The sequence below is a fragment of the Lissotriton helveticus genome, chromosome 1_1, assembly GCF_964261635.1.
Source record: "Lissotriton helveticus chromosome 1_1, aLisHel1.1, whole genome shotgun sequence".
NCBI lineage: Eukaryota > Metazoa > Chordata > Amphibia > Caudata > Salamandridae > Lissotriton > Lissotriton helveticus.
In genome coordinates this window covers 1,881,162,719-1,881,183,548 of record NC_136057.1, presented here as the reverse complement: position 1 = coordinate 1,881,183,548, position 20,830 = coordinate 1,881,162,719, and the positions used below count along the sequence as shown (strand labels likewise).

The following is a 20,830-nucleotide window of genomic DNA, read 5'->3' as shown; positions in this document are numbered from 1 at the left end:
CTGAGGTAAGGGCACTAGAGCTGAGCACACTCATGTGAAGAAAATGTTGTGTTTTGTGTCCCTTCGGGATATTCCTGATGCAGACACAGTGGGGTGTATCAGACCTGAATCATCTCCCACATCAACGTCCCAGGTCTCCCACACTGCCTGAGGTGACATTGCTGTGCAACCTCTCCACAGCACAAAACTCAATCAGTGACAGTCCATGGTTTGCGGTGCACTGAGTTAGTGGCACCTGGAGTGCTGAGCAGGGTAACAGGCAGATGATGGCATCCACGACATGTGCGAGCAACTCCGTTAGTCTGTCCCTACCACTATTTCGACTCTGACAGATGGCGGTTGGAGGTGGTCCTGGTGATGGTGGAGTGTGGCTCCTGCGCTGATGCGACGTCCGGGCCGGTCTGGACTCGATGTGATGTGTGAACCCTGGTGGGCCGCATTTGTGGCCGGAGGCAGCGGACAGTGCAGGGCCACAGACACATGGCGTTGATGACCCCAGACACATGGCGTTGATGACTCCAAGACCATCGCCTCAGAGGTCATCCAATATCTCAGAAGAAGGGGTCCCGGACCTGACCAGCACAGAGTTAGTGTCCCCGAATGCACAGCGGCCGGCACAGGCACCCCGCCACGGGACAGTGACTTGTGGTCCACTGAGGTAGGGCCACTCGGACTGAGCTGGTCCTCGTCGAGGTCCAAGGGGAATGTGATAGAGGGTAGCGGGGAACAGTGGAAGGTGTCCTCCAGGGCATGATGCAGAGGTTTGATCTTATCCAGAAAAAGAAAATGGGGATTGGAAAGCGACAGCCTCGTTGCCACCAACAATTCGGTGTCAGCTGCATGAGGATGAAAACTACCCCCTAGTCCATGGACTCAGATGCCACCCATGTTCGACCAGTGAGTGTCCATGAATTTCGGCAAACAGACTTAGTGGCACCGGGGCTGAGAGGGTATGCAGTCTGCGATGATGCTGGTACCCTGATATGAACTCCACCATTGCTAAATCAGGACTCTGTGACCTACCGGACCGCAGTGTAGGCAGAGGCAGCAGTCAGCAGTGGCCCACAGCCACGTTTCATAGGCTCACGGTGCACAGAGTTAGTGACATTAGGGCAGTTGTCGGTAGTATTCGATCACCTCCGTAACGATGATCCTTTTCTCCTTCCAAATGCAACACTTCATCCTCTTACACCTCTCATTGCGTGCATTGATATGTACTCTGCCTTTGAATCATCGATGTCCAATTGCAATTCTGTGACCTACTCGAGCGCAGCATAGGCCGCGGGCAGTAGTCCGCGTGGGCCCACATGCACGTTTGGTTGTGATGCTAAGCACAGACTTGGTGACACCACATCGAAAGGAGTATAGTGATTTCAAGTCAGCCATAAGCATCGTCCTCTGCCATGGTGTAGTCAAGACTCAGTTCCAAATGTATGACCTACTAGTCCGCTGTGTCAGCCGGTAGAGTAGGTAAACGAGAGAGGAGTCCTGCGCGCCTTGCTCTCGGAGGCCGTGATGGTCGTAGCATGTTGCCAGGGTCACAGGCATCAGGCTTGGAGCGTGCACCGGCACGTGGTGGGCCCTCTTCGACACACGCCAGTGTCAGCAGGTGGGTATTGAAGCCTGGGTGCGCAGGGTCGGGCAGGACTGGTTCGGGTACCAGTGTCCCAGGGTCCAGTAGGCACACAGGATCGCAGGCAACACCACTGACGGCGACGGCCTCGTGGTGAGAGGCACCGCCCTGGCAGAGACGTTGTGCGTTCCGGAAGAGGACCACATCCAGAGTTACGTGCCTTTTATTCACACCCCTACGCTGGCTTGGCTTACGCAAGGCCAGCCCACTCCGCTCACGCTTACGGGGGGGGGAGCATAACAAGCTACAGTCCCGCGATCTTCCCCACTGGCTGTTGTGACATGCTTGCTTCCACTGTAAACTAAATTCCAGATACCAGCAGTGTGTGTCGACATGGATATGTGTGTGTGACCTGCATACCGCAGTCTGGCTATCACATCCACGCCACACTTGACATTGTGTACATTCTCACTCATGGCTGGTCCCCACCGCTTCCGACATTCTGCTATTGAGTGGCTGAGGTGCCATGCCGTTGTTGGCTAATGTACATGGCTGGGCCACGTTCCCACAGTGAGTTGTGCGGTTGTGTCTGTGCATGTTGTATGTGAGCTTGTGGCGTGTTCATTTCCTGTGTTGTGAGTTGCATGATTGTGAACTTGAGGTGTGTGGTCTGTGCATTTGGTATTGGCCAATGAGCAGTGCATTACCGTGGGTGACATCCTGGTGGCGCAGGTTGATAATGGACTGTCGGAGGTGTATGAATCATGCACACTGCCTGGGTAGTTGGCGGCGACGGCAGAGATTCCCCGGTGGTCCACTAGTGCCTGCATATTGGTGGGATAAGTGCGCTTTCTGTACCGCTTATTGTGTGCAGTGTTGCCAGGGGGCAGAAGTGGAACATGTGTGCAGTCAATTGCCCCCTGACACGTGCGGGAATCCAGTTGTGGCATATATGCCCTGCTTGGTCTCCGCTTGTTCCTGCGCAGTATGTGGGATGTATAGATATGTATAGATAGTGGGGTACCAAGCTGATGGTGTCATCCATGACTCTTGTGAGGGATTTGGATTGGCCTGGCTGTGTGACTCCACCAACTCGAGCGGTTGTTGTTTGGTGGGTATCAGAGGCCAACAGGTGCATCTCGGCCAGCATCTTTGTCTGAGGTGGGATGTTGGTTGTCCACTGTGTTGGTACCATCAGCTGGTGGCCAATGGTGGTCAGGATGCGGATGTGGTTTGTCCCTTTGAGCCTGCAGTGGGCAATTACATTCTCTGGTGTTGGGTCTGTAAGGTTGGTGCATTTTCTGGGGTCCCTGTCTTTGTCTGCACTGCCTCAGTGTTGGTCTGGGGGTGCCAGGGGGGTACCGGGGGGCACCAGGGGGGTCCCTGGGGGTGGTGGCGGTGGGGGTTGTGGCCCTCTTGGGTGTCCATCCCGCATGTTCAGTGGCTCCATGGCATCTGTTGTTCTTCAGGTGTGGCTCTGGGCTCGGCTCCCTTTTGTGGTGCAGGCTGTGGTCCGACTCTGCACCAGGTCAGAGCAGGTGTTAGTTTCCTGCTGCTAACATGCCTTATCACATGTTCCGTGGTCTTTTCGCCGATCTGGCTGGTCATTGAGAATGTTGCGGAGTAGTGTTGTTGCGGCTTTTGGCACGGGAACCCCTACTCTGCATCTCATTAGCGATAGTTGCCGAGGTCGTCTGTGGCGATGTTTTTTGCGGCTGCTATCGCGGGTAAACTGGTGCTATGGGCTGTTACCACCAGCTTGTGAATGGGGCAATAAATGTATCGCAACTTTGGCTGCAGTAAAGTGTTGTTAACTCGGCGATAGCTCCTTGAGAATATGCCCCATAGTTGCTTACTTTCTGTTTGCTGGCTTTAATTATTTTAAGCTGTCCAGCATCTAGCATCTCTTTGTCCCACCCATGGCGCATAGCCTGTTTCTAATGTGCTCCATAACTAAACACTTATAAGGTCCCAAAGGCGAGGCCTATTGGCTATGCCAATGCTTGTTTATTTTATGCAACTAACAACCATTGTCAAAGCCAATAGTTCTGGCTTGTTGTAGGTGTAACGTTACTTGTTGTGTTATATATCTGGATACAATGCCAAGAGGCAAAGTACAAGTTGGCCGGTACAGTATACTAAGCACAGATTTTTGGCTTAGGTGTTTTGCGCCACGCCCTTGATTACATCGAGTACCCCCTTTGGAGATATCCCCCAGTTTTTTCATCCCACTTAATGCCCTGGCAACAACACCATGTCACAGTTACCTCATGGCCTGGCACTGTGCATCATGCATGACTTATGACTTCCACGTTTTCAGATTGCTTATGTGCAGGGGCATAGTGAACCCTCACCCACCCCTTGTTTTAGGAACTACAGCAGGGGTGAAATTCTTGATGGGCCTCTTCTGTCTGCAACTCTGCAGACAAAGGCTCAGCTCATAATAAATATGAAAAGGTGGGCGAGTGAGTAAGTGAAGGGATGGCTGGATGGATTAGTTAAAGGTTGAATGGATGAATGAAAGGGTGAATGGATGGATAATGAGAGAAAGGATGGATGGATAAGAGAAAAGGTAAATAGATGGATGTATGGGTGGATGGATAGATGGATGGGTAAAAGGGTGGAGTGATGAGAGAAAGAATGGATGGATGAGTGAAAGGGTGGATGATGGACAAGTGAATGGGTGGCTGGATGAGTGAAATGATGGATGGATTGATGAATTGATAAGTGAAAGGGTGAATGGATGGACAGATGAGTGAAAGGGTGGATGTAGGGATAGGTGAGTGAGTGAAAGGGAGGGTAGATGGACAAACGGATGGATAGATGACTGAAAGAATGAAAGGATGGATGAGAAAAAGGAGGTATGGATGAGTGAAAGGATGGATGAGTGATGGGATGGATTCATGAGTGGATGAGTAGATGGGTGGGTGGGTGGGTGGATGGATGGAAGGATGGCTATATGAAAGGGTCAAAGGAGAGAGAAAGGGAGGATGGATGGATGACTGAAAGGGTGAAAGGATGGCTATATGGGTGAAAGGGTAAATGGCTGCAGCGTGAATGAGTGGATGGATGGGTGGAAGAGTGGATGGATGAGTGTGCGGATGGATACGGTGAAAGGGTGGATGGATGGATAATGGAATGATGAGTTAAAGGGTGAATGGAGGGATGGATGAGTGAAATGATGGAAGGAAGGATACATGATGGATAGGTTTGCAAATGTTTGAACATGTTTGGATATGGATGGACCTCCTTTGATGTGTCTGTAAAGCGTATCTTTTGTCCTGACATTTGTGTCCTGAATTTTGACCTCCTGTCCTGAATTTTTGTCCTAAATTTTAATCCTTTATCCTGAATTTGCATCCATTCCAGTTGGTCACCCTAATTCTGACCATCTGAGATCACCTCCTGAAAATGCTCCTTCATGTCCTCGGGGATGTATGTCAGTATAATTTGGGTCATGTCCCATAATGCCCATAATGCATTGGTATAACAGGCGAGATGGCTATTGACGGTTAACGATTTCAGAGCCATACTCTCTGCCAAGAAGGCTTTGTTGCCGCAAGCCTCCAGTCTTGTTAACTTTCTACCTGAAGGTACAGTATGGAAGTGACCACCCAATCCCATACTGGAGCAAGATGATTGAAAATCCAGGCTCTCTGGTGACGGGTGTGTGAAGAGAAACTTTGGGTCGCCTAGCATGGTACGATAGCGGCGGGCCACAAGTCTGCCCAACACTGGTGTAGATGATAACTTTTCCCAAGCCACCATGACAGGTGCCAGCAAGGCCTCATTGAAGGGCAACAAAGGCTCTGATGTGGCTGATGATGACAAGAGGACCTCAGTTAGAATGTTGGTCGTTGCCTCTGGTGAAGGAGCTGCAAATCAAGGTCTCTGCTGCCTTTAATATTATCTTATGTAGAGATACACCACCTCAGACATTGGTGGTCTAGTTGGGAATTCCATGGCCAGTTCCAGCAAGGTATCCAGGCCACTTGCTGATGACAGGCCTTGAAATTATTGGAGGGGCTTGTTGTCTAGGTCGACGTAGGACAGAAACTCCACAGGGTCTGAGCCTGTGTCAAAGATTGTGTGGAGGTGTGTCCTGTAAGCCTCCTCTTCCAACAAGCTTTGTGCCTCCCTGTAGGAATGGAACCAAGGATCAACATGGGTCTGCAGCACCGGCGATGCTGTATCTGGAAGTGGGGGTGGCGCTGAGAAGTGGAGCGACAGATCAAAGCAGGGAAGCATCGACACTGAAGGTACGGTGCCGACCGGTGTTGGTTGGAAAGACAAGAACAGCAGAAGCTGTGGTGGAGCTGACGAGGCTCCGTGAGATACGCCGCTGGAATTGGGAATTTGGGTAATTGCGGCATCAGAGGCTTAGGCAGGGGAACCAGCACTGAGAGCTCGGAACACTGTGGAGGTCTATCTGGAGCCAGCCTCGATGAAGGAGAAGGGCTGCGCTGAGGACCCCCAAGTGGTATCTTGACTAATTCTGGTTCCATGGATGAAGCTCCTGTGGAATCGGAGAGTGCCTGGGAGACATTCCTCTGGAGAGCTTCTTTGCCTGTGTTTGGTGTTTTCTCTGTTTGGTGAACGAGGAAGATGGAGAAAGGGAACGATGTCAAGAACACTTTTGATGTCAGTGGTCATCCTTTGCCCTGGGCATGCAGGGCTTGCCATCCTGCTCCTTGATGGCCTTGGGGTTCATGCTGAGGCACAAGGAGCAGGTCTTTGAATCTTGGTCAAACCCCAGACACCACAAACACACTGAGTGGAGGTCTGTTGAGAGGTGATGTGGATCTGCTGTTTGTTAAGTTGGTGTAAGGAATTTCCTTATGGTTAAAAGCTACAGATCAATGTCAAAAGCATGTTAAACAAGCATTGGCATAGCCAATAGGTCTCGCTTTTGGGACATTATAAGTATTTAGTTTTGCAGCACAATATCCTTGGTGCAACAACATCAGCTGTTGCATGTCTAAACCTTGTATCTTATTAGTGTTTAGCCATGCAACAGGTGATGTTGTTGCACCAAGGATATTGTGCTGCATAACTAAATACTTATAAGGTCCCGAAAGTGAGACCTATTGGCAATGTCAATGCTTGTTTTTGTTGGTAAACTGAAACGAATGACAGCAGTGGGGAAATATTATCCGTGGGGTGAAAGGTGGCTTACAAAACAACAATTAAGTTTACCCAAGCAGAGGCACAAGAACAAACCGTCATTTCTGAAAGAGTAGGTGTACTTAATTATACTTTTTGTACATTGACATTCAGCAGAAAGAGGGTGAATCATTAATGTTTCAAGTAATAGCACAAACTGACAATTATGTGGCCTTCTGATAACGGAGGAAGAAGATAATATAGAGAAATCCCACCTAAGTGGAAAATGAAAAATAAAACCCTTCTAAACGTTATTTAGTTATTTCGCAGTTGGCTCTGGTAGCAACTGAGGGTAACCATAACAGGGTTCTGACAAGGATGACATTTCTCCTATGACCTCATCCCGATCAGAAAAAAACTTGTGCAAATGTTTCCTACTTTATTCGCTCTCATGTAGTGGTAACGGAGGTTTGGATTTTGCTGCACTCCCACAATTACCGGCCTTGCAGTGCAACCATGCTAGTTGTTTCTTTTCCTTTGTATAGAGATCCGTTTTTACCACAGAACAAAACAAACAGCTCTCTCAAATTTAACAAGTAAGAAAATATACCACCAATGCCTAAAAAATGTGGCTAATGTATCAGGTTTTTGAAGGTAAAAAGATTTCTTCGCAAATCCTCTATTTTACTCGATCAATACCGAATGACTGTCAGTAATCATAATCTATTTTTACCCACGTCTACGCAGAAAGTTACACAGAAAGAACACAATACCTCCAACTAAAATGCCTGATTGGGTATTAATGACCAGGGCAGGATGATACGTGAAAGAAAAGTTTGTGAATTCTGCCAAAGAACAGGGTTAACCATTATTCAGTGACGTCTCACATTGCCGTGAGAATAATACCACCATGTTCTGGCAGACCATAAAGAAATATCTACTGCATATACAAACCTACGGTTCAGGCCACACACAAAGAGGAAATAAACACCCTTTTACTCTACAGACCTCATGAAAATGAATCTGTGCACAGCACTTAGAGTGTCCATAGTGCGGCTAGTGCACCAGATGCCAAGCTTCAAGCCCAACCCACTTCAAACGCCAGGTTAAAGCGCAACGGAATTTAATGTCCGTCCACCTCTATAGGATGCATCTTAACTTTACAGCACGTTTGTGTTACTTACCTAGAACTACGCCTCTGGGGCGGCAGATTCTTATGCGGACTACTGGAAGGTACATTTCCCTCCCCATTTTTATGAATCGTTTTTTTGGGCCGTGCTTCCCATGTCTGAGCGATTTGATCTGAAACTGAACAGCGCCATGTGCATGATGTTCTCAACAGTGTGCTCACATGTGTTCTGAGCTTCTTGCTAATAATTATTCTGGGGTCAGATAACAGACATTTTAACATAGATGATCGAAGTTCACGTCTCCTTCCCCATGGAAAATCCGTTTTAAAATTTAGCCATAAGTTTTTTACCTACAAAATGCGACTTTAATTCAGACATTTTCCAAACGCCCCACGAGTAACCACAGAATGCATCACTAACTTTTCGCCGCGTCTTCTGGAACTTCACTGCTGCCAGGTTGAGTAGATTCATACCGTACAGGTTGTAGTCGATAAAGAGTTGCAGGAGGTATGGGACATGGGCTTCGTGGGGCTGGTAACATTTGTTCATCACGGCTTTTCCTTGCAGAAGCTCACATACTCTGCACAAAAAATAACACGAGCAAGTAGGAGGTGGGTGGGGGGTTGTGCGGCCGAGAGCAGGCAGTGTTTCCCTTGCGGGAGCGAGCGTGATAACTACTACCATATGGCGCCGCTTGCTCCCGCAAGGGAATCGCCAGACGTGCACGCATTGCCATTAGAAGCAATGCAACGAGTGCACGTTTTTGCCAGCAAAGCTGTGCCGATGACTAAAGGTCTCTTTCCTATGCAGCGCATGCGCGCTGCGTAGGCGAGACCTAAAAAGAAACGGAATTTAATGTGCAAAGGTGGGTGCTTTATGGCCTCAGAGACATCCCCTGATGTCACGTCAGGCGCCGACTGAGTCCAGCACTCTCTAACAGCAGCATTGTGACTGAAGTTTTCCAGATCCAGTCTGATGCCTGTGGTTACTCTACAGGTGAGGAATCTGCAGGTAAAAGTATCCATCAGAAGTTTGTATTTCAAGAAGTTTAAGACAGTGTCACTTTCTTTCCTATGGAGCGCCGGGACACCCTACGAGCAGCTTATGCGCTATACAAATGCAATTCATTCAGTCATTCCTACTGTCAATTATGTTGCATTTTCCTTGATATCACACAAGAGGTGAGTTGTGTTTTTCCTCATTATTTACAGTATAACACTGGAATTTTAAGAATTGTATTGAGAATGGCATGGGGCCAGGCCAATAATGGCCAGTATAGATCTTCTGTTTCAACATTCTAATTTTTCTTTGTTTCTTCATTTTTATTTTTGAAAACTTTACCCTATATTCTACTAGCATTATAGTCCTTCTGCCATGGGCTTTAACAGTTGTTAAATACGTTCTTTCTCATTATAACTCAAGTTTAGGGCCTTTAACAACTGGTATCACAATACTATACTAGAACACTGGATTGTGGAGAGTGACACTGATTAGAATGAAGTGCTCAGTATTATTAATTGCTGTTATACACTTTCTTCTCCAGGATTCGAATACTTATCCTTCTGTCTCTCCCTGTTTATCTTAAAACACTCTACACTCAGTGAGTGGAATGTTCTAATGGCATCATAGCCCTTCAGCCACTGACTACAGTGGTTATTGAAGGCCCTTTCCTTTGTTACAGGCTATAGTAATAGCATGAAGGTTAATCGTTTTTCTTTTCTTAAGAAGTCCACCAACAGTTCTCATAAAGAGGACCCACAATTGCTCTCCACTGACATAAGCAAGAGGCCATGCCTCCAACCGCTCCAAAGAGTGCAATTGTTTGTAAGACTGCCTGCTCCAAACCTAAAGGTACAGTTAACCTCTTGTGGCATAAAGATGCACACTGCCTCACATACCTGCCACTAGGTCTCCTGTTGCCTTTTCCACCAGTCTTGCAGAGCTGCAGTTTGACAATCTCTCAACTGAGGCCGGTGAGGGAAGCAACCTCACCAATTCTGATGTCTTGAGTCCTGACCACCTGTACTCAATTCCCACCTACAGAGCACCTACTGACTTCAATTGCATTCATCCCCACCTGTGGGCACTAATTGTGGTGGGAGAAAAGAGGAGGGAGAGCCCTGTCCAAGCCATGGTTGATACCTACCAAGTGCTCCAAACTCTTTCACTATTCTAGGGGCCTTATTGTAGAAAGTGTCCCAGGGACGCAACAGGCATGTGCGCCCCCAGGGCGCTTTGGTATTGCAGAAGGGGCCGCAGATGTTTGTGCAGCTCCTTCTGTAATACAGATAGCGCTGACGCACATGTAGTAACAGCGCTATCTAAAGAGTGTGTTCCCTCATTTGCATGGGGACGTAGCCTTATGAAAATGAGGGAACCTCTTTACCTCTGTGCCGCCACCGTATTATAGACGAAGGTGCAAAGGCAAAGAAGCTTTCACGAGGTGCACTGAAAGTGCGTCACAAAAGGGTAACACATTATCAGTGCACCCCCTGATGGCAGCCCTTTGGAGGTGAGGGAAAGGGATCCCATGGACTCCCCAGATATCCCCTTGTAGGGGGTTCAGTTGCTCACTCTCTACCCCTATTGGAAGTGCAAGTGGGTTGCATAGCATAGTTGAAGCAGCCGTTCCGGACTTCACTTGAATGCTCTGCCCCAGGGCAGCACCTGTTTGCGGCTGCCCTGAGGGCAGGGTGTTTAACATAATAAGGCACACTTTCCCTGTTTGCAAACTTCACACCTGTTTGAAGGTGCACCGTGGCGCAAAAAGGAAAAGTGTGCCCTGTATGTAATAGGGCCCCAGGTCTGCTTCAGTCATGCAGCAGCCAACACAATAGAATTTCAATTATCTCCTTGAGTTAAGTATAGTACCCAATTTTGAATATACAGATCTACACACTTAAAATATATTTTCTCCATATAGTTAAGGTAGGTAGTTATGGCATTAGAATAGTACAACCTGTACTTTCCTACTTAGCGTTACTCCAAATTTACCAAGCTGCGCTTAACTTGACTTAAGTATGCCATTGCCCTTGTGTCACCCTGTGTGACGTACAGGCAATGCAATCCTTGCATATATCTGGGCCTTGGTCTGCAGAACTTTTAAGGGTAATAGGAGTAACTTGAGCTTACCACCAAAGATCACTAGTAATCACTGCAGGGGCATAAAGTAGGCCCTTGCATCTCCTGCATAGCAGGCAAGCCTCAAACCTCATGGGACCCTTTACTCACACCAAGGCCTTTGCATAGCTCAGCCAACCAAAGTGATATATACTGGAAGGCACCCACAACATTTTGCAAGGTGATCCCATCTAAAACAAATTTTTGAAAACGATTATTATGCCACTGATCAATGCTGATTGTACAGAATTTGGATTTATGAACTGAAAATAATAGTCACATTTCAGCATCAGAACTGCGGTAGTTGGGCTTGCTCGTCAAGTACAAGGAGGCTTTTCCAAATAAGCCATCCTCGTATATCAGGTACTTTCAAGCATAGACCAGCATAGACCAGGGATAGTGAGTCAATTTCTAACCTGAAAAGATGCCCTCAGTTCTTTCCATGTCTTTCCATATTGGATTCTTACACTTTGATTTCCTCTTTCAGGTCCAGGAACGGGGAAAAAGAGTAAACACTGAAACCCGAGGTATCCAGGTCAACCTCCAACTGCATTTTTTCTTTTGTTTTTCCCCATGTTCCTTTTTATTGTGCTGAACAAATGTTGTTCAGGCTAATGCTGGAAAGTTCAAACAACGATCTGAAATGGAAAACAACAACAAAATATACAACTGGAAAATTAAACATATAGATGGTCCTAGAGCCTGGTACCTGTTGATCTAGAACACAAGCCAGAATTGTTTTGCCTGGATGAGGATTGCAGTGAATAATGTAGAATGTAATGAACACTCAATAAACAATATATTATTTGTGTTTATTTGCCGTGAACTTACTTCTATATTGAGAAAGAGACAAATGTGTTCATCTTTGCCAAAGGTGCTAATGCTGTCGGCAGAAGCACTCATCAAACCGCCTGCTAAAGTGTAGGGAAGTCAAAATAGGAGGTCTCCGGCATGTCTGCCGAGGCTGCGCTTGGAGGCTTTTCTGCCCACCCTTCTCAAAACGACCCTCTACGGCCCTAATTACAAGTGCAGGGTTAGATTCCGATCATTCAGGAAACCCTGTTTGCACAGGGATCGGAATTACGGGGTCTATCACATGGCGGGTGGACCGTACGGAAAAAGGGACCGCCCCCCATATGTGCATCGGTCCCGTGATTCAGGTTAGGATGTGCCCACCACACTGGCGAGCGCATCCCACATTTTTTACATTGCGGCGGGCTGTGCTTTCAGCAGCACCCGAAACAATGTAAAAAAGGCATCTTGTGCATTTGCATGCACAACGTGGCATCCACCGCGCAGTGGCTGCCATGTTGTGCATGCAAATGCAGGCGGGTACCAGAGGTACCCTCAGGTGCACCCCCCCCCCCCCCCCCCCCCGACATCCTGGGGGCCTGCAACGAGCCCCCGAAAGTGTTCTCCGCATGGCTTTCCAGGGTGGTGTCTCCGCCATGGAAAGCCCTGCCCCAAGGCACATCATGATATGGATGGCGGTGTCTTGCAGACACCGCCACCATATCTGAGCCCTTTTTCTGCTGATCGGTGGAAAACCGGTGGACGGTCTTTCCGTCTGCCGGGGTCCCCCCCCCCCCCCCGCCATCGTAATATGGCGGGGGGAATGGTAGGCGGGCATTGGCGATCCGCCCGCTATGATAATGACCCCCCTCAGAGTTGTGTGATGAATATCGAACCCTCGTAGTTTTGCCCTGATAAATTTGAGCAAGTCAAGCCTGCCGAAATTTAATCGGTGGTGTCCCGGGAGCCATCCACAAAGGAAACTTACACTTTTGAATAGTTTACACATGTAATTTACTCTTACTCAAAAGAATAAGTGTAAAGTTAATCAAAAGAGTAAATTCATGGGTGTACTTTATCACTATTCCCATGCCCTTAAATTTGGTAGAGTTACACTTTTGAAGTAAGTTTACACTTTATTTTATGAATCGTCAAAAAGTAGTAACCTTATGCAAAAGTGTAAATTACTCAAAAATCTAAGTTACCTTTGTGAATCAGGCCGTCTGTGTTTACTGTTCTTTACGGATCTGTGAAATGGTACTACTGTTGAGGGAGCTCTGCAGAGCGCAGTTTAGGCAACAAGCTTTCAGTCGGGGTTTAAAAATTCTGAAGGCAGAATTACCTCTGTCATACTAATCCCCTGACGGAAACATTTTAACCAGGAATTCTCCTTCAAAAGGAAACTCTCTCCTTCCTGCACTGTTGACCAAACTCGAGCGATTAGCCATCAGAAATCTACGGCAATGGGAGTGGGGAAGGGTCGGGCAGTAGGGTTTTGACTGCACCTAGGAGTATGTGGTAGGTGGTTTTTCCCCCATTCTGACTGACGTTCGTCAGAGCAATGCGCCTCCTCTCCTGGATACCTTAAAGAGTAGTGGGGTAGATTGCATTTTGTTGTGTGTGGTTAGGATAAACTGTGTACTGATAACTTTATGCCTAGACTGCTTTACCTTTTCCATTCCCTCCCTGTTGAATCCCCTCAGAGGTCCTTAACCCCCTAACTCAGAAGATGTGGGCCTTTAAGGGGATAACAAGCCACCATGGTTAGCCAGGTCTCTTCTGATGAGGAGACCCGAGGAGGGGGCATGGAAGTCCCAGATATCGAATGTTATATCTTGGCTGCACAGATATCACCGGCACTGGTATGGTGCTTCCTGGATGCTGATAAACCCTGGTGCCTCATAGAACAGGAACATGGTATGCTTCTTCTCCACCAACTGCTGTGTCTTCCCGTGAAAGCCTGTCGTCATCCAACTGCCCTAAAGTGACCCACGACAAATGTAGTCCAGATGAAGGGGATTATGATTTACCCCTTCCCCCTGAACCCAGCATTAGGAAACCCAGACTTCCCACTTGACTGACTGCCAAGAGATACCTATTTTGGGAGGGGGTCAACTATACATAGGGGGCGTCCTTAAGACCAATGTGATAATGTCATTTTAGTGAGTCGCAAGAATTTATATTGCGCAGCGTGACAGAACTCCTGCTTTTGGCCAGGCAGCCCAAAGTGCGTGCACAAACGGCGAGGGACACCACCATAGCTGAGGATATGCTTTCAGAAGGGGGGGCACCAGTAGAATGATGTCCTGGTCAGGCGTGCAACGCCCATAGTGCTAAAAAGCCTTTAGTCTCCACATCCCCGGTCGTGTCTCTCAGCCCGGGCTGCTGCAGCTTGAGCTGCTGTCACATCAGCTGGACAGTCTGGAGTCTTATCACAGCCACACCAGAGTTTTTCACGGGTCTTTAAAAGACCATTTCCCCACCTTTTGTGAACTTGTTAAAGAGGCTTTTTTTATTTTTTTCACTGGTTCCAGTACCCCCTGGGTCCCCACTCAGCATATTCCTTACATTTTTTTATTATAGATTTAGTGCCACAGTGGGAGACTGCATTTGGTGAAAAGGCCTCTCAGGAGTAGAGATGCCACCTTTCCAAAAGAATTTTGTTGTTTAAACAGCCTGTAAAGGCCTGGCCTTGACACTAAATAGGGTTGTAAATAAAATGGTATACATTCATTTGTAACATGATATTTTCTTTCTTTGTTTCCTTTAATTATTATTAGTTATGGATCATTAATGCAGCCCTTTAACACGTTTAAAAGTGCTTTCGATTTATAATTGCTGTTTGAAGTATGCAGAGAGAAGTGCTAAAAAAAAATAACGGGTTTAGGTGACTTTGCTTATTTTTGCACTGGCTGCAACATCAAAATACCAGTGGTGCTTCTAGAAATCCAATCATCTGGCAACCCTAATCAGAAGACTTACATTTTGTTGCAGAATCAGCACATTATTTATTTCCTCCATCCCTGATTGATGCCATAATAGCAATAGCTAAGCTTATATCTGAATCCCTACGGCAGCTGTCAATACAATGTTGAGTTACTCTAGGTGTCTGGGAATACATCCTGCATTCAGACAACTCATTCTCACTGCTCACCCTTCCCTTTCACGCTCACCCTGCACTCACAGCGTCCACACTGCAGTCATGCACCCCACCATGAACTCACGACCTTCTCCCTCCACTTACCCGTCGCATAAGCACACAGCTCACCCTGCACTCGCAGTGATCACACTGCACCCACACCACTCACCATGTTCTCATATTTTTCACCCTGCGCCAACACGAGCACACTACTCACCATGCACACATGTGGCACTTTACTCACCTGTCACTCTCACTGACTGCTCACTCTGCAATCTCAATCAAACAAGCACACCACTCACCATGCCTTCATTCCATCCACTCTGCACTTTCACCCATACCCAAAATCGTATGTCACATTACTCACCCTGCAGTCACTCCTCTTACCCTACTCTCATTGGCTCATCGTAAAGTAGCGTGGAGGGTTAATGTGCTTGCTGCACAAAACGTGTACTATGCAGATCACAGAACTGAATGTGAGTGAACTATGAGTAGCACTATAAACAAGCATTGGCATTGCCAATAGGTCTCGCTTGTGGGACCTTATAAGTATTTAGTTTTGCAGCACAATATCCTTGTTGCAACAAGGACATTGTGCTGCAAAACTAAATACTTATAAGGTCCCACAAGCGAGACCTATTGGCAATGGCAATGCTTGTTTATTTTTACAGGTAACTACAAAACAACTAAAGGCAACAACGTTAAGGGGGAACAACAAAGAGTGGGGGATGACATAAATAGAAGCTAGGAAGGCACGATAGAAAAAAAAAAAAAATGACAATGTGTGCTCTGACCTCATGGTTTACCCCCTTCAGAGTAGGAGAGATTTTGGGATAGAAGTTTCAGTACACAATGGGTGCAGGTACAATAGACGGGAAAAAAAGGACTTCCGTTTTTTTATTGTGTGTATGTAAAGCGCTCTGGTACCTACGGGTCAAGCTAGCGCTATATAAAAACTTTTAAAATAAAATTAATAAATTATCGTACAGGTGATGCTATTTAAATATTTTCATATGTATTTAGGAATGTGCTGCTTATAACCTTTCGGACACTTAAGCACTTCGGCATTGAGTGCACATAAGAGAAAATAGACGTAATGCCGATATTCAGAAAATTAACCCATTCGCTTCTGCAAGCATAATGAGCTCTGAGCGCCTTTGACGTGAGCCCAGCATTGACGCGATACCAGCAGTCTCCAGACGAAGAGCCGATATTACACAATTACCACGGACGAGCTGAAAGCCCTACACGAGGTTTTCCAGCTTGCGTGTAGAAACAATGCACAATTGACACCCATTACAGATTTTGCAGCTTCCCTGGGGCACAGAATCGTAGCTTCAGAAGTCTTTTGTTTCTGTTTTAGGACAGGGTATCAGTGCGAATGTTGTTTGATTATACGAGGACAGTGCCTGGCGAGTGTAGTGCTGGGATTCAATGGTAAACACACGCAAAACCTCCCGGACATATGTTTTATGCGAATGAAGCCTGACGGAGGCGGTAGCAAAAAAAAAAAGCCTTTGATGCAGCAGGGGGCGGAGCGGGAAGAGCTGCTGGTGTGGGAGGGTGATTGATGGGATACAAGCGATTCCCTTAAGCAAAAGCAAATGGTGGGGGCCTGAAGGAGGAGGGGGTGCGAGGGATGAGTGAAGATGGGGTAGCAGGGGAGGGAACACGGCCTGGGGGAAGCTGGCTGGGGAGGGGGAGGAGAAATCCAAGGAAGGCTGCGTGCGGGGAGAGAGGGGAGGAGAGAGGGGAGGTGCTGGAGCTGAAAGTATGGCCGATAGGAGGGAGGGAGGCTGATGCGCGTTCGTGTTTGATCACGTGGTTCACGTGAACTTGATGAAAACCGCCAGCAAAAAGCTGGTGGTTTCATGAGGATTTTCGCTACTTGAATTCTCGCTCCGCTCGATGCGCATGCGTGCATCGATGGGTCGCGAGACCTAAAAATTATATGTACGTCAGAGAGAGGCTATGTAGAGATGAGGTGCTGTGTTGGTGAGGGGTAGTGAGGGAATTCATGGTGGAGAAGGAGGTTATAGGGGAGGAGCGTGCCAAAAAGACTATCCTTACAGCCGCCACCAGTGCTCGAGCCAGGCCTGACTGGGAGTGTTAGCCCCTCCCCTCCACCGAAGTTCGGGTCTGCTTGCATCTCTGGTCCTGGCTGCACAAAACATTAGACAGAACTATCCCCACAATACAACTTTTATAAACAATGAAATGTGACGAAGACCTAGATTTAGAATTTACGGATTCTGGCTGAATCTTGATTTGGAAAAATCAGCAAATCATCTATGTGTCTTCAGCATAGGGCCAATGCTTTCAAAATTATGTTACGTTGGTATATGATATCCATATGCATGAAAGGGAGAGCTAATTGTTCTGATGCCTGCTGAAGAGATTATGGGTCAAGAGGAACACATATACGGTGGGACTGCAGACACACAAAACAGTTCTGGGTCCAGGTAATTGGTGCTAATTTAATACCTTACATATGTAGCTCTGCCAGTGCAACCTATATTAACCTTACTGGGGATGGTTGAGGTGTGTCCCTTCTCTGCACCTGGGACTAAACTGTTATACTTTTTGCACTTGGTAGCCTGTCTGGTAGTGGTGCAAAAATTGCAGAATCCTGCATCACCATCACTGGATATGTGGTGGACTAAAGTTTGGAAAATTCACTCAATGGAATGGCTCACAGCTGTGCTAGAGATACCATGACCCGATATGATAAAATATGGACTCCCTTCCATACTTATGTTAAAAGAGACAAAGGGGTACTCCGCCCTCCGCAGCTGGTGCAGAGCTCAAACCCTATAGAATGAGGAGGACATGCTTGGCTGAATTGGGAGGGGTTATAGAGGGGCAACCTCTTATTAGGGAGGTACATTGGCCTTTTCTGGTGAATTCTCATGATTGATGTAATCAATCTTTACTTTACAATGGCCTATATGCTATGAGCTGCACATATACATTTATGCCACTAAACTGCCCTTTCTAACACCTGGGGAGTAAAAGTTTAAATAAAGTCATTAAAAGAAGAGTATTCACTAACAGGATTTAGCACTTCCTGTACAAATCCAAGCGTTTGATATTACCAATCAATTATAAATCGGGTCCTCCTTTGCCAAGTCGTACACTACGTTTACTCTTGGTAAGTCAAAGACGATCGTTAACGGAAAGAAACCCTTTGATCAAAACCATATTTGATACTCCTGTTCAAACAGAGCAAGTTCCCCAATATGTAACTTACTATCCCAGAACTACTTTTTTCTTTTTACATTATAAGAAGCAAAAAGGCTGTTCAGTACTGCGTGAGATGTATCAAAGCACTCTCAGAGCTTGTCCCCGAGACTCAGTTATTGGTTCTAGCTCAGGGTGCAAGGTTAGGGATAATTTTCCCAAGGTGACTCCTTGCCTGACCGTACATATGGCGCCAGATTTATGAAGGGATTGCATTGCCCTAGCGTTATGCCGGGTGTCACAAGATCAACGCAATCCCAAGTCAGATTTACCAAGCAACGCAAGGCCACCTTGCATTGCCTGCATTGCTTCGTAAATCTGGAGTAACACAAGGCAATGCAAGGCACTGCTGCTTTACTCTGCACTGGGAAGGCGTTTCATGGGTGGAGCGAGGGTGTTCCCAGGCATCCACCCGTAAATGTTGGCACGTTGCCAGATTTACCAACACTGGTAAACCTGGGAGTGGGTCAAAATGCTACACCTTCCATGGGGAGGCACAACAAGAAGAAATATCTTTATTTCTCCCCATGGTTTCCTCTTTCTAAGTGTACTGTTTTTGTGCAGGAAGGTGGCCATTCTTGCACAAAAACAACCCTGCCTGAAAAGCAGGCACCTTTGCACCATGGTGCAAGAGTGTCTTAGTTGGCACTAGGCAGCAGATTTTGCGCCGGATCAGGAATGCGCCATATAGTGGTAAAACATGGCGCATTCATGGCCTCTTCCTTTCACGCAGTGCAGCAAGTTGTCTTACTGTGTTGAGTTGCTTTATCCTTGATAAATCTGGTTCATGGTTTTTACTATATTTCAGTAAACAGTTATTCCATGCATGCCTATAGACCACCTGCAAAGCTGTTTCATCGCAACTAACAGTATTACTACATCATGTATGTTAAAAACAATGCACATTTTGAAACTTAAGTTGACATTTTTTGGTGTGTGACAATACCAGGGCTGGTTTTAAGGCAAGGTAATGTAAAGCAATTGCCCACAGTATCACCAGCTGGTTGTGCCATACTACAGCCATCAGGAGCACATGTAGCTTATTGCTGTGGGAGGGGCACAAACATATTTCTTTACCTAGGACCCTGGTTACAAGTTTAGTGGAAACAGCAATTACAAGACGGTCTTAACCATGCATGCAATTACAACGAAAGCTTAAAAATGCATGCGTCTTAACCATGCATTGTTTTTTTACCACAACCTGTCTTTACAACGCATGCCATTACCAAGCAAAATGTAAGCCTAAAGGTAACTGTATTATATGTATATGTATTCCCTGAAAGAAAAAAAATGTTTCAGGGACGTTATAGTTAGGATTAGATTTTACTCGTACAAAGCCAGTAAAAACCAGCAATTAAAGTTACCTGATCTAACTATAACATACGCCCTGTAATGCACTGCTTATGATCACACATATTACACCACTCATGACATGGTCAATGACAACACTGATGCCATCATCCATAGAACCACTCACACACCCACTGACACCCCCATACAATCACTCTTATGCCCACCCACACAACCACTCAAATACCCATTCATGGGCCTATACAAGTACTTACACAACCACTCACTTATCCATAGAACCACTCTCACAGTGTGCAGCTGTCTAGGCTTGGGACCTTATTAATAGAGTCCAATCACAGAATGGGGAAGAAGGGAGTGTCGTTGGGGAATATGTGGCTAGATAGTCTCTACCAGAACGAGTGTTACTGAAGGTAAGTCACTTTTTATTCTGACAGAGACTTCTAGCTGCAGATGCCTCACTTTTTGAGTAGATACCAAAGCAGTACCTATTTGGAGGTGGGTCTGTGAATAGACTCAAACCAGAGTCTTGCAGGACCAAGCAGGCAAAATGCACCTCTCAGCGAACCTGACTGTCCAGGCAAAAGTGCTTTAAGAATGCATGGAGGGATGCCCACTTAGCCACCTGGCAAATGTGTAGGACAGGGACTCTCTATGCTAACGCAGTAGTAGCAGCTTTGGCCCTGGTGGACAAGTTACTTACCTTCAGTAACACCTTATCTGGTAGAGAAATGATCTAGCTGCAGATTCCTTACCTTTGAACTTCCATGCGCCAGGCTGGATCCAGAAGATTTTTTATAGCAGTACACCTGCGCGCCGATAGGTGGCATCGGTCGACTCTGCATGACGTTGTAGGAGTTGTTTTCATCATCTTCGTGATGTCCACATCATCTATACAACTTTCCACACCAGAAGCACGGAACCAAGCAGTGACTGACCGTAGTGTGTTAAAAAAAAAGGCAACTAGGGTACTGAAAGGAAATAGCCCTGGATACTAGAACCAATCTGCAGTGCGGGGAGGATGGGTGGGTTGGTAAGGAATCTGCAGCTAGATCATGTCTCTACCAGATAAGGCGGACCGAAGGTAAGCAACTTGTCCATCTGATACAGAAATCCATCCGCAGATTCCTTACCTTTGAACAGATACCCAAGCAATACGATTCTCAGACGAGGGACTGTGGAAAGGTTTAGACCTGGAAGTCCTGAAAGACACAGTGACAAAACAGGCCTTCTCTGCGAACCTAGGAATCCAGGAAGTAGAGTCTGGCAATCGTGTGCAGTGATGCTCACGTGGCTGCTTGGCAGATATCAGAAACAGGAACACCATGCTGGAGAGCAGTGGTGGCCACTTTTGCCCTGGTGTAATTGGCTCTAAGCCCTTAAGGAGGATCTTTCTTCGCTAAGGCGCAACAGATTTTGATACAG

General features: G+C 46.8%; 1 protein-coding gene across 4 annotated transcripts in view; it reads left to right on the top strand.

The window, feature by feature from the left end:
* The window catches only part of ANKRD45 (ankyrin repeat domain 45), a 502,291-nt gene extending 490,552 nt beyond the window's left edge, over positions 1-11,739 (top strand). For all 4 annotated transcript variants that reach the window (XM_078642319.1, XM_078642293.1, XM_078642311.1 and 1 more), the window contains one exon: positions 11,414-11,739. In XM_078642319.1, coding sequence (XP_078498445.1) covers positions 11,414-11,445 — 32 coding nt within the window. In that variant the 3' untranslated portion in view covers positions 11,446-11,739. The remainder of the gene's footprint in view (positions 1-11,413) is intronic.
* The last annotated feature ends 9,091 nt before the right edge of the window (positions 11,740-20,830 follow it).